Source organism: Hylobates moloch, unplaced genomic scaffold (genome assembly GCF_009828535.3).
Source record: "Hylobates moloch isolate HMO894 unplaced genomic scaffold, HMol_V3 SCAFFOLD_14, whole genome shotgun sequence".
In the NCBI taxonomy this organism is placed as follows: Eukaryota; Metazoa; Chordata; class Mammalia; order Primates; family Hylobatidae; genus Hylobates; species Hylobates moloch.
Genome location: NW_026652289.1, coordinates 20,574,539 through 20,588,521, shown reverse-complemented (window position 1 = coordinate 20,588,521; position 13,983 = coordinate 20,574,539). Strand labels below are relative to the sequence as shown.

General features: G+C 39.9%; 1 protein-coding gene across 11 annotated transcripts in view; it reads right to left on the bottom strand.

Annotated features, from left to right (window-relative positions):
- The window catches only part of MRPL39 (mitochondrial ribosomal protein L39), a 227,299-nt gene that overhangs the window by 105,155 nt on the left and 108,161 nt on the right, over positions 1 to 13,983 (bottom strand). The window contains exons 10-11 of one of the 11 annotated variants that reach the window (XM_058427703.1): positions 5,121 to 5,147; positions 4,540 to 4,662 (exon numbers count right to left, since the gene is read on the bottom strand). The exons of 8 other annotated variants lie outside the window; for them this stretch is intronic. In XM_058427703.1, coding sequence (XP_058283686.1) covers positions 4,552 to 4,662; positions 5,121 to 5,147 — 138 coding nt within the window. In that variant the 3' untranslated portion in view covers positions 4,540 to 4,551. Of the gene's footprint in view, positions 1 to 4,539; positions 4,663 to 5,120; positions 5,148 to 13,983 lie in introns of those variants that run through there. 2 more of the 11 variants (XM_058427708.1, XM_058427709.1) reach the window with 2 other exon arrangements.

Below are 13,983 nucleotides of genomic sequence, written 5' to 3'. Positions count from 1 at the left end.
ATTCTTTTAACAACATTTTTCAAGAGCCCACTATACACCAGCACTCTTTGGGCCTCCAAAGATCATCAGTGAATGACAGAGCAAGATCCCTGCTCTCTCGAAGCTTTTAATTGTAGCAGAATAAGGCCTGACAATGAGCAAGAAACAAATAAGTGAGCAAGACTGTTTCAGATGTAAATTGCAATCAATACAACATATAAGACAGGCCATGTATTAGTGTGATGGGAAGGGTACTAGAGATAGGGTGGTGAGACAAAGCCTCTATACATGGCAATATTTGAGCTGCAACTGAATCACATGAAAAACCAACATTAAGGCCGGACGCGGTGGCTCAAGCCTGTAATCCCAGCACTTTGAGAGGCTGAGGCGGGCGGATCACGAGGTCAGGAGATCGAGACCATCCTGGCTAATACGGTGAAACCCCATCTCTACTAAAGTACAAAAAATTAGCTAGGCGTGTTGGCAGGCACCTGTAGTCCCAGTTACTCGGGAGGCTGAGGCAGGAGAATGGCGTGAACCCAGGAGGTGGAGGTTGCGGTGAGCCGAGATCGCGCCACTGCACTCCAGCCTGGGGGACAGAGAAAGACTCCGTCTCAAAAAAAAAAAAAAAGAAAAACCAACATTAAGATCTGGACCCTGAGTCTATAGACCCTATAGCAGTTGGAACAAGCTTGGCATGACCAAGGAATAGAAAGAGGCTACGTGGATGGATCTTAGCAAGTAAGGAACAAAGAGTTGGAACTGATCAGGTAAAATCTGGAATGTCATAGTAAGGAGTTTGGATTGTATTCTACTGCAATTTCAAATCACTAGAGGGCCTTAAAAATAGTGATGCAATGTAGCTGATATTTAAAAACAAACTTGTTCTTCAGTTAATAGGGTTGAAAAAGGAAAAAAAATTGTTCCACATTTATTAAATGAATGAATAAATTATGCTGTCTTTATTTCGATATCATCAGCAAGTTCCTTGTGTTAATTTTAAAATCTGGAATTGCTGTGTCAGCATTGAGACAAGTTGGAGAAGGAAAGCTGATTCCCTACTCCTGATTTGCTGGCATTCCTCCTCCAGGAGTCTGCACTCACTTCATGGTTTTGATATTCAAGTATAGCCTATTCATACACTATTCCCTCTGCAGAGAGGATCCTTTCTCTCCTTTTTCTGCCCAGCTTTTGGTCATCCCCCAAAGAGGTCTACTAAGTAATCTACCTCGGAAAGTAGACTACATCACCTAGTTGGTGGGTGATAGCCACTAGTGCATATTTATCGACTGAGTAACGCTAATATTTCACATCTTCTACACAAGAGGGATTTGGGATCTGATATGGTAGACTACATCACCTAGTTGGTGGATGACAGCCATTAGTGCATATTTATCAACTGAGTAGAGCTAATATAGCTCACAACTTCTACACAAGAGGGATCTGGGATCTTTCTGCCCTTTCTTCTCCTCTCTCATACCCCTTCCTCCCTTTACCCCCTAAAGCAAGACAGCATTCTTAGCTGCAGATAAACTTTCCTTTGGTATAGATTGTGGCAAGAGAGTGGGCAAGTGAATTGAGATTCCCAGGGGAATCCTTGCCCCAATCTATACCAACAGAAAGTTCATCTAGCTGTCCTTGATCTAAGTCATAACCTTTAATCCAGCTTTTATGAGTGAAAAACGATATGATATTTTGGTCCCATCTCCCTGACTCTCATGTCTACACCAAAAATGGTTCTGAATTCAGAGCGAAGAAAAGGGGTTTCTGAAATCCCTGTAAGACACAACGTGATAAGTTTGGAAGACACTAAATTGGAAGTTTGAGGGCCTGGTAAACTTGAGATCTAGTTGCAACTCTATTGTTAACTAGCTGTAAAACTTTAGGGCAGTCACTCAAAATCAATAACTAACACGTGTTACATATCAGGCACTTGTTCGGCACTATCTACATTATTTCATTTAAACTTCAAAACAATTCTGATTTAGATACAATTATTATCTCATTTTACAAAAGAAAAACAGGGCAAAGAGAGTCAGTCTGAGCACCAAGATTTAAACCCAGAGAGCCTGGCTCAAGAGCCTGACTCATCCTTCAACAGTTTTCTATTTTACTCATCTATAAAATATACAGGTTGGACAGACATCGTCCAACACTGAATTTCCCTGACATTTACTGCCATTACCTTTTCTGTCTTTTCAAAGATGAAATGCTCATCTTCAGTGCTCTGATTTTGACAAAATTATCTCCATTTCTCTGTTATTCCTCTGTGGAAGATGAAGCACCTCCTCTACACTATTTACTTTTGCAAGTCATTCATGGATAGCACACTGTTTAGCTTGATGATTATCATTGAGTCTTTGCCACCCTCTTAAAATGAATGTAAAGTTAATTTAATCCACAAGTCTGAGCTACAATATTTTCCTCAATATTCATCACTTCAAATTTGTCTCTTGTCAGAAACGGATGACTCTTAAATCAAATCCTACATTTTTGAAATACTGAAGCTTCAACTAGAATCTCTCTCCAGCTCCTCTTTCTCTTCCAAGTACAACCTTCAATTAGAAGAATCTATTAACACCCTACATTTAGTTTCCCACCCCAGACTTCAAAGTGACCAGATGCACATTGCACTTTACTTCCTGTTACTGTCATTTGTTTTTATGTGAGATACATGCTGACTTTGTCCAACTATAATTATTTGGAACCCTAGTCACATACTCCTAACCAATTGTTTTGTTCAATATTATTCAAGTTCTTCACTCAACTTTTTGTTATATGACGAAGTGGGTTGATGAGCTTTAGCAGACTCTTCATCCCAGTTTAGACATGACCATGAAAAATCAGCACATCTCATGAATGGCCACCTTGAGTTGGCTATGGGCCATCCATAACCCTCACCTTCAGAGCTGCCATCACAATTCTTGACCTCCTGGAAACTATAGCATACTCCTCCTCCAGTCTAATATCCATTGGTCCTTCTTTTTATTTGTGAGTTAGAAAGTGTACCTTATTTTTTGAAGGTACAGATTCACACACATGAGATGAACCAGGGAACTGATAGATAGCGCTACTGAGTTCTGATTGGTTTTTTAATCTAATAATAACTTTCTTTAATTGACAAATCATAGTTGTATACATTTACGGGGTATAACGTGATGTTTTGATATATGTATAGCATGTGGAATAATTAACTCAAGCTAATTACCATATCCATCATTTCACCTACGTATCATTTTTCATAATGAGATATTTGAAACTTATGCTCTCATTTTCTAGTATGAAAGACATTCTTATTGACTTATTGACACCTTGGTGTGCCACAAATTTCAAAATCATGTTTTCTTTTGTTTTGCAATATTTTCTCAATCGACATTAATTTTTAATACACTAATAACAGGATCTTCTTGGTTTTTATTTCCTTCTGACTAAACAATTGTGCCAAATTTTCTCTAATGTACATAATGGTCAGTAAAAATAGCTAATACATGTTTACCAAAGACATGTACTAGAACATTTAACATAGCACTACTCATAAGTGCTCCAAACTGGAAACTATTCAAATGCCTGTCAACAGTGCAACGGGATAGATTGTGGTATATTCACACAATGTAATATAATAAGAATGAACAAGCTTAAGTACATGCAACAATAAGGATGAATCTCACAGACATTGAGACATTGGAGTGAAAGAGGCCTGACACAAAAGAATAAAACTCCCTGCTCCCATTTCTATAAAAGATAAAACAAGAGGCTGGATGTGGTGGCTCACACCTGTAATCCCAGCAGTTCGGGAGGCCAAGGCGGGTGGATTACCTGAGGTCAGGAGTTCAAGACCAGCCTGACCAACATGGAGAAACCCCATCTCTACTAAAAATACAAAATTAGTCAGGCATGGTGGTGCATGCCTGTAATCCCAGCTACTTGGGAGGCTGAGGCAGGAGAATCACTTGAATGCAATAGGCAGAGATTGCGGTGAGCCAAGATCATGCCATTGCACTCCAGCCTGGGCAAAAAGAGTGAAACTCTGTGCCCCTCTCCCCCCAAAAAAAGTGAAGGCAAATCAATGCTGTTGGGAATCAGGATGGTGGTTACTCCTGAGGTTTTGGGATAGTGCCCAGAAGGAACAAAAGTGGTCTCTAGGTACTGGCATGTTCTGTTCTTCATCTGGATACTGATTACATGAAAGTAATCAGTTTGCAAAAACTCAGTGAATTCTACACTTTAGGAAATGTACATTTTCTGTATACATTTTAGGCTTTAATTTTAAAAGTTTAATAAACTAAATAAAAACAAAATAAGACAAAAGTTCCCATCAGCACTAATCATCAGAGAAATGCAAATCAAAACCACAATGAGATATCATCTCACACCAGTCAGAATGGCTATTATTAAAAAGTCAAGGGCCAGGTGCAGTGGCTCATGCCTGTAATCCCAGCACTTTGGGAGGCCAAGGCGGGCAGATCACCTGAGGTCAGGAGTTCGAGACCAGCCTGACCAACATGGAGAAACCCTGACTCTACTAAAAATACAAAATTATCCAGGCATGGTGGTGCATACCTGTAATACCAGCTACTTGGGAGGCTGAGGCAGAAGAACCGCTTGAACCCGGGAGGTGGAGGTTGTGGTGAGCCAAGATCGCGTCATTGCACTCCAGCCTGGGCAACAAGAGTGAAACTCCATCTCAAAAAAAAAAAAAAAAAAAGTCAAAAAACAACAGATGTTGGCGAGGCTGTGGAGAAAAAGGAATGCTTTTATACTGTTTGTGGGAATGTAAATTAGTTCAGCCACTGTGGAAAGCTGTTTGGAGATTTTTCAAATAACTTAAAACAGAACCACCATTCAAGCCAAAAATCCTATTACTGGGTATATATCCAGTGGAAAACATCATTCTACCAAAAAGACACATGCACTCATATGTTCATCACAGCACAATTCACAATAACAAAGACATGGAATCAACTTAGGTGCCCACCAACGGTGGCTTGGATGAAGAAAATGTGGTACACATACACCATGGAATACTATGCACCCATAAAAAAGAAAAATAATCTCCTTTGCAGCAACACAGATGCAGCTAGAGGCCATTATCCTAAGCAAATTAACACAGGAACAGAAAACCAAATACCACATGTTCTCACCTGTAAGTGGGAGCCGAACTTTGGGCACTCATAGACATAAAGATGGTAACAATAGACACCAGGAATTACATGATGTGGGAGGGAGGGAAGAAAAGATTGAAAATCTGTTGAGTACTATTCTCAGTACCTCAGTGATGGGATCATTTGTACCCCAAACCTTAGCATCATACAATATACTCAGGTAACAAACTATTAGATAATCTTTATTAAGTACTTGCTTTTTACCAGGTGATATTTATCCATGTAATTTTTATGTGCTAACTCATTTAATCTATAGTAATGGAACCCAGAATTCTAGTACAGACAATCTGATGCTGTTCTCTGGAGCAGAGTTTTGGTTTAAATGTTGGCTCAGTTCATTTCTAGGTATTTTGTTTTATTTTTTCTGGGTTTTGTTCTTTTGTTTTCACTTTGTTATTTCTCAGTTTACTTTTTATAAAATGAAGGCAATAATAGTAGCTACTTCATAGGTTAGTGGCAAGGATTAAACACGAAAATACTTATAAAGTATTACCATAATGCCTAAAACATAGTAAGTGCTCAATAAATCTTTACTAAATTATAGTTTATCTTATCTTGCCTAGAAATATGTATCTTTTGTAAACAGAAGCATTGCAAAATAGTCCACAAGCTCTTTCACATTCATATATTAGAAACTAAATCAAACAGAGCAGCATATCATGTTCCACACAGGAATGAAAGAATTAATTTTGCACTAGAGAAGAATATCATCCTAACAAGTGAATATGGTGATTAGATAATGGTAAGAATGCATGCAGACAAATTTAAAACAACCAAAATATACATCTTGGTTATCAGCATAAGGTTTTCTAGAAAAAAAAAAATCAAGAGAAAGGAAGAAGTGCAATTATGATCCTCTCTGAATCTTGACATTTGTGACAGCTGTATATTTTCACATGCATCACAGAAGTATGTATGTAGTGTTGACTGCTATTAGAGGCAGAATGCCTAGATTCAAATCATGGCTACTTATAGCACCTGGGAAAATCACTTCCTTCTTCCTCAGTTTTCTCACTGGCATGATAAGGATGATTTTAATAGTACCCACCTTGTAATTGAAGGTTTTAAGCAGTTAATATTTGTAAATGACTTTGAATGCTTAGCATATAGAAAGCATTAATAGCTAGCAATAAAATATAATAAGTTAAATATCCAGCCGGGCGTGGTGGCTCATGCCTGTAGTCCCAGCACTTTGGGAGGCTGAGGCGGGTGCATCACCTGAGGTCAGGAGTTCGAGACCAGCCTGACCAATATGGTGAAACCCTTTCTCTACTAAAAATACAAAAATTAGCTGGGAGTGGTGGCACGCTCCTGTAGTCCCAGCTACCCAGGAGGCTGAGGCAGAAGAATCGCTTGAACCCGGAGGCAGAGGTTGCAGTAAGCCGAGATCGCGCCACTGCACTCCAGCCTGAGTGACAGAGCGAGACTCCTTCTCAAAAAAAAAAAAAAAAAAAAAAAATCCAAGGTTTACTCTGAACAAAATTATAAATTCAAAATTCTGTTCAATTTTTCCTCAATTTTCTTCAAAGTGCATCCACCTCTTTCTCTCCAGGACTCGAATGCACACAACCTAGCCCCTGGTAATTAAAAGCCCTCCCTGAAAAAATACTCCATCTAGACCAGGCTTCTCCCCATCACAGATCCTCTCCTTTGAATCTTTACAAAATTTACTTGTGCTATGTTTCATTTCACTTAATGTAAAAAAAAGTAATCCTTTCTAATAGGTAATAATGAATGAATTTTTTCAGGTAACATTTCTGATTTTAACAGAGCCTTCTGAATTCTGCTTTAAGCCTAGCGAAGTGACACAGTGGTATAAACTTCCAGCACTATATTTGCCAACTGAGAGATGTTTTCAATCAGAAAAATATTGTCATTCTCAATCACAGCAATTATATGACTGTCCACTCTACTCTGAATATTTAGGAGCTATAAATTGCAAAATAGAAAATAATTCTCTTTTCTACTCTTTCATGTCCAAATAAAGGGAAAAAATGGAGAATTAAAAGAAGGCATATGTTTTGATTCTTCTGTTGGATTTTAGTTTCCCCTGGGAATGGACAGGAAGCTGCTATGTGCAAGCCATCCTCCTCTATTCTGAAAAACTCTGTATTTCCCAATACTCTGTAAGCCAGTCAGATAGTTCCTTCCCCAACCCCCACCTTGAATTTCCCTTATTGATTCCAGGGGCAACCACATGGTACACATGCATATATGTACACAAGTGTGCACACTCCAATGAACACATATGCATAGGCTGCATTGCCATCCCTATGCCAGCATATAGCATATTTCCTCAAATTAAAAAAAAAAAAAACTAGTTCTGATGCCCCAAAATGCAGAATCTGAACCTCAGTGGTAGCCTTGGAATTACAAAAAAAGAAATTAATTAAAAACAGAGACCAGTCTCAGTTATAGAATCTCAAGTTTTATTGATAATGCAATGTATAGGCATCATAGAAGTAAATAAAGTGGGCCGTTTCTGGTGACTAATGCCTATAATTCCAGAATTTTGGGAGGCCAAGGCAAGAGAATTGCTTGAGGCCAGAAGTTCAAGACCAACTTGGGAAACATGGTGAGATCCTGTCGCTAAAAAAAAAAAAAAAAAAATTAAAAATTAGCCAGGCTGGTGGCTCGCACCTGTAGTCCCAGCTACTCAGGAGGCTGAGGCAGGAGGATTGCTTGAGCCCAAGAGGTCAAGGCTGCAGTGAACTGTGATTGTACCACTGCACTGCAGCCTAGGTGACAGAGTGAGACCCTGTTTCAAAAAAAAAAAAAAAAAGTAAGTAAAGTAATATCTCAAGCTCTGTTTAGAAGACCAGCTACCCCTGTAGTGGTATGCTGTTGCAACCAACTGAATAACTCACTTAATCTGCACTTGTACTTTAGTGCAAAATGGCAGTGGGAGTGTAATCAGTAGATAGAACTGAGTCTTTGACTGTAGGAAATTATTGAGTGGTGGTTAACCCCAAAGGTCCAAACCCCTGACCTTCTCCCTCCAAAGGCATCTGGCCTGCTAAACATTGACAATGGCATAGACCCATTAGGGTTTAACACCCTCCTACTGGATCAGGGTGTTCCAGGCATTTTCTGGCACTGGATATTCCCCCAAAACAGCAGCATCAATACATCCAGATAGAACCAATGCCAACTTTTCCTAGAACACACATACCAGTCACGGGACGGGGAAGGAATGTAAATTCTTGCCATCATAAAATCACAAAAAGATGACTGGGAAACATTCTAAAGATCGGTTTCAAACTGTATCTGATGATGCAAACCTGCACTAATCAATGACTCAGAAAGTCTCAGATACAAGTGATTGCTCATGCACAAAAAAGCATTTCCAAGGCAGCTGAATCCATTGAGACTGAAGAATAGATCAGGACATCCAATATAGATCTTTCTGCTTCCTTTGATCTCTGGGCAGAAAGGACTGTTTAACACACTTTTTAAGCTTCTTCAATATTTGGGAATTCTTATGGATAACCTACACGTGGGTACCCTCTAGTCACTAGATTCTTCAATTCCCAGTGTGGCCAGGTGGGCTCATTAGACAAGAGCCAAATGTTATCAGTCTCACATAGCACAGTCCAATGCCTCCACACTGACCAGGCGGTCTGTCTTGCTCAGCTTCCTAATTCCTCCTAGCAGAAGTCCACAAGTCTTCCTTGGCCCCACTCACCACATTTACACACAAACCTTGGTGCATTCCACACATTTACTATTCAATCCAACCGAAAACAGTCTCACTCTTTTGTGGATGTCTGCAATGTGAAGAGAAGTACAGGATAGGACTCTGGCTGCTGAATGTGTGCAGAAAAGAAAAAATCGAGTTGAATTTCTGCACATCTACAGCTCAAGGCAGTACTGCCCATGACCTGGACAAGAGGTCCCCCTGTTCTGCACCCTGTGCTCACTCTAGCCCCCTTCCTGCCACACTCCACACCAGAAAGCAAGAAGCTTATGGAGCCAAACTTGTCATGTGGAAGCTGTGCCTCCTTTTGTAGACCCTGCACTGGGAATCTGGACCCTGGATTTTCCTGCCCAGACATCCTTGAACCCGCTTCCAAGGTTGGAATGGAACGTTTCACCAGGTGTGCCTCCTAAAAGTGGATGGCACTGGTCATTTGCTCATCCCAGGCCAGAGGAGTGGCTAAGGAGCTGCTGTATTTAAGGCCTATGGACACAGCTCTGGAGTATGACCTGAAGTGTCCATACACATAGAGGGAGACCTCTCTCAGTACAAGAGGAGCCTAGTGGTGGGGAGAAAAGGGGAGCAGGCAGGGTCCAGGATCGGTTTTCCCGAAGCTGCCACATTTTATCAAAGAACTCTGAGAAGCTTGAGAGTCATAAATTTGCACATAGCCTCCCAGGTCAATATAAAGGTATATTTGTTAAGATAAGAGAACAGAACAGATGTTATTTAACAGATTACTAGTTTGAGTTATAATTTTAAAATATTTAAATATATGGTTTGTGGGCTTCAACATGTACTCTTGTTCTAAAGACAATATTGGGCCAGAACTGCTGAAATGTATTTTTGCTTAATGTTATTTTCTTCAGAAACCAACTTCTGCAGGGGATCTATTTCTAAGAAGTCTCAAGTTCACAATAAAACTCTTTAAGCCTTGGGCCAACAACATTGCTCTTCAAAATAGCATGATGGACATTTCTCAAAAGAAGACACACATGCGGTCAACAAACATATGAAGAAAAGCTCAATATCACTGATCATTAGAGAAATGCAAATCAAAACCACAATGAGATACCATCTCACACCAATCAGAATGGCTATCATTAAAAGTCAAAAACAACAGATGCTGGCGAGGTTGCGGAGAAAAAATGAATGCTTTTACACTGTTGGTGGGAGTGTAAATTATTTCAACCATTGTGGAAGACAGTGTGGCAATTCCTCAAAGACCTAGAGAGAGAAATACCATTTGACCCAACAATCCCATTACTGGATATATACCCAAAAGAATATAAATCATTCATATAAAGACTAGCGCACATGTATGTTCACTGCAGTGCTATTCACAATAGCAAAGACATGGAATCAACCTAAATGTCAATCAGTGATAGACTAGATAAAGAAAATGTGGTACATATATGCCATGGAATACTATGCAGCCATAAAAAGGAATGACATCATGTCCTTTGCAGGAACATGGATGGAGCTGGAGGCCATTATCCTTAGCAAATTAATGCAGGAATAGAAAACCAAATACTGCATGTTCTCACTTATAAGTGGGAGCTAAATAATGAGAACAAACAGACATGTGGAAGGGAACAACACACACTGGGGCCTGTCAGAAGGTGGGGGGTGAAAGAAGGGAGGGCATCAAGGAGAATAGCTAATGGGTGCTGGGCTTAATTCCTAGGAGATGGAATGATCTGTGCAGCAAACCACCATGGCACACGTTTACCTATGTAACAAACCTGCATATCCTGCACATGTACCCCTGAACTTAAATTTTTAAAAAATAAAATAAAAATATAAAAGTAACAGGATTAAAAAAAATAGCATGATGCCCAATAAGCACCATTTCCATCAATCCTGATACGTGATGTGCCTCAGGCAATCTCTAGTACTCAATCCTGAATCGGCCACATTCTCTGCTAACACAACCCTTGTGTCACATTCTAAGACTCCACTGATATCAAATGTAATTGAATAAAATAAATTCCCATTGTGCTGTGCATCACACAAACATAGATTGACAGGAATAAAATGAATAATCATGTCCACTTTCCACTCCTGCTCACTCCCATGGAGGAGCATTATGCTATTTAAAATCCCAATAAAATCCCAGTTCATTATGAAGCTCAAGGTAACAAGTAGGAAAGAAATACTAAAAAGGCTAGCTGAGTGGATTTACACTAGAAAGAGCAGAGATATGCTAGAGACATGAAATGATGAATTGGAAAGGAAGCAGGGGAATATGAGAAAAACAACTTGAGAGATAGAATTTAGGGATGGGGTCTGGGCAGAGTTGGGAGTGAGAAAGGAGGGAGATTTGGGAGCAGCTGCCACGTGAATGAACTATTGAGAAAGACATGCTGTAGTAGATTAAAGATGGCCATAAACATTGCTACTACATCCACCAAGAGGGAGAGTGTCAGTCCATTCCTGCTGCTATAACAAAGTACTTTAGACTGAGTAGTTTACACACAACAGAAATTTATTTCTCACAGTTCTAGAAGCTGGAAAGTCCAAGATCAAGATGCTGGCAGATTTAATGTTTGGCAAAGGCCCATTCCTTATAGACAGTGTCTTCTTTCATGGGAAGGAAGGGACAAATGCTGTGTCCTCACAAGAGGAAACGTGGAAAAAAGGGAACATGGCTTTTCCTTCAACCTCTTTTATAAGAGAACTAACCCCACAAAGTGCCACCTTCATAACAATCATTTTCCAGAAGGGCCTACCTCTTAATACTGTCACATTGGGTCTCAGATTCCCACGTGAATTTTGGAGGGACACATTCAGACCACAGCAGAGAGTATCCCTCAACTCCTTCAACTCTGAGATAGCTTGCAGATTTGCTTTGGCCAATAGAACGTGAGGGAAGTGATGTTATGTAACTTCTGAAAGCGGGCCTAAAGAGATCTGAAGATGCCTTTTTCATGTACTTGGAGGATTCCTTCTTAGAACTGAGCTCCCATGCTGTGAGAAGCCCAAGCCTCGTTGAGTAGCCATAGTAAGGAAAACTGAGACATTCTGATGGACAATCTCAGTTGTGCTCCTGGCTGCCAACTGCCAACCATGGAATGAGCCACCTTGGGTGTTCCAGCCCAAATGAGCCTCCAAAAGACTGAGCCCCAGCCAACTGCACAAGAACTGAAATCACTCAATTGATCTCATCAACCCACAGAATTGCACTAGATAATAGCCAGTGATTGATATTTTCAGTCACTGATTTGAGGGTGGTTTGCTACACAGCAATAGATAATGAAAAGATGGGGAAAGGATTTAAAGACATTTCACTAGGCATTATGGATATATTCTCTTTATTGTGTGTTCTCAAGAGATTATAAGAAAATTAATTTCCTTTTCAATTATTTCTGCACATCAGCTTAGCGTTGAGATGAAGTGGATAAAGACACATAGGTTTCTTATGGAATATACATGTAATGCCAACCAGAAGTTCTGAAATAATTAGCACACAAATCATGCTTTTCATACACATGCAATAAAATCTAGATTTTCATGCTAACATTCAAAAGAATCTTTTTAAAAATACAGCAAAGTTAAAAAGAAAATAAATCTTGGGGAGAAATCTCCAATGACTGATAAAATTTGAAATAACTAAAAATTGTCAAAATTCCATGGCTAGCTCCATATTTCTCTCCAAAAACCACTACCCACCAACCCTTTAACTGTAAACCATGTAGAAACTAAGGATCTCTAAATGGTATACTATCCTTAACAGAACATCCAGGTTCAGCATCTGGACCTACTTTAAATATCTGTTAACAAAACCTGGGCTCCTCAGCATGTCAGTCTTTCAAAGAACCACATGTTAACATATTTGAGAGAGGTTTAAAGCACTCAGACAGCCATCCCATTCTAGTTGAGGTGACCATCGTACACTGTGGGATTCCTTCCTCTCTAACCAATCATTTCGGCTTGGAAATACCCACAGCTGCTGTGAGTCAGTTCTCTTTAACAACAATATGCAATGCTGCCAAGTTTGGATTGAGTGGGGTTGTTACTTTCTATATGCAATTCAGATCTTTGGCGTATTTGCATCCTAGACTATCCCACCTACATGGTTTAAAGATATTCAACTTTAGTCACAGCACAGCCAGATAAGCATTTAGCCACACTGTATTAGTTCATTTTCATGCTGCTAATAAAGACATACCCAAGACTGGGTAATTTACAAAGGAAAGAGGTTTAATTGATTCACAGTTCCTCATGGTTGAAGAGTCCTCAGGAAACTTATATCATGGCAGAAAGGGAAGCAAACATGTCCTTCTTTACATGGCAACAGAAAGGAGAAGTGCAGAGTGAAGCTGGGGAAGCCCTTTATAAAACCATCAGATCTTGTGAGAACTCACTATCATGAGAACAGCATGGAGATTTGGGTGGGGACACAGCCAAACCACATCCTTCCACCCCTGGCCCATCCCAAATCTCATGTCCTCACATTTCAAAATCAATCATGCCTTCCCAATAGTCCCCAAAGTCTTAACTCATTTCAGCATTAACTCAAAAGACCATAGTTCAATGTCTCATCTAAAAAAATAAAAAGACATACCAGAGACTGGGTAAGACTGGGTAACTTATAAAGGAAAGAGGTTTAATTGACTCACAGTTCCACATCACTGGGGAGGCCTAACAATCATGGTGGAAGGTAATGAGTGAGCAAAGCCACACCTTACATGGCAGCAGGCAATGGAGCTTGTGCAGGGGAATGCCCATTTATAAAACCATCAGATCTCGTGAGAATTATTCACTACCACGAGAACAGTATATGGGAAACATCCCCATGATTCAATTATCTCCACCTGCCCCCCACCCCGACACATGGGAATTATTACAATTTAAGGTGAGATTTGGGTGGGGGCACAGCCAAACCATATCACACATCTTCATTCAAGCAGAAATTGTGGATTTAAGGCTGAATCAATGTATTTGTCCACCCATTAGATGAACTACTTGGTGGTATTATAGAAAACCTAGTCTTTCTTCTCCATGAGCAGAATGGCTGCATCTCCAACTTCAGAGGTTCTAGATCCTGACCCAAACTTCATGGTCCACAGGAATCAGCTGGAGTTTAGAAGATCCAGACACTGCCTCATATACTGATTTCTGCAAAAATGAACTAATCATTTC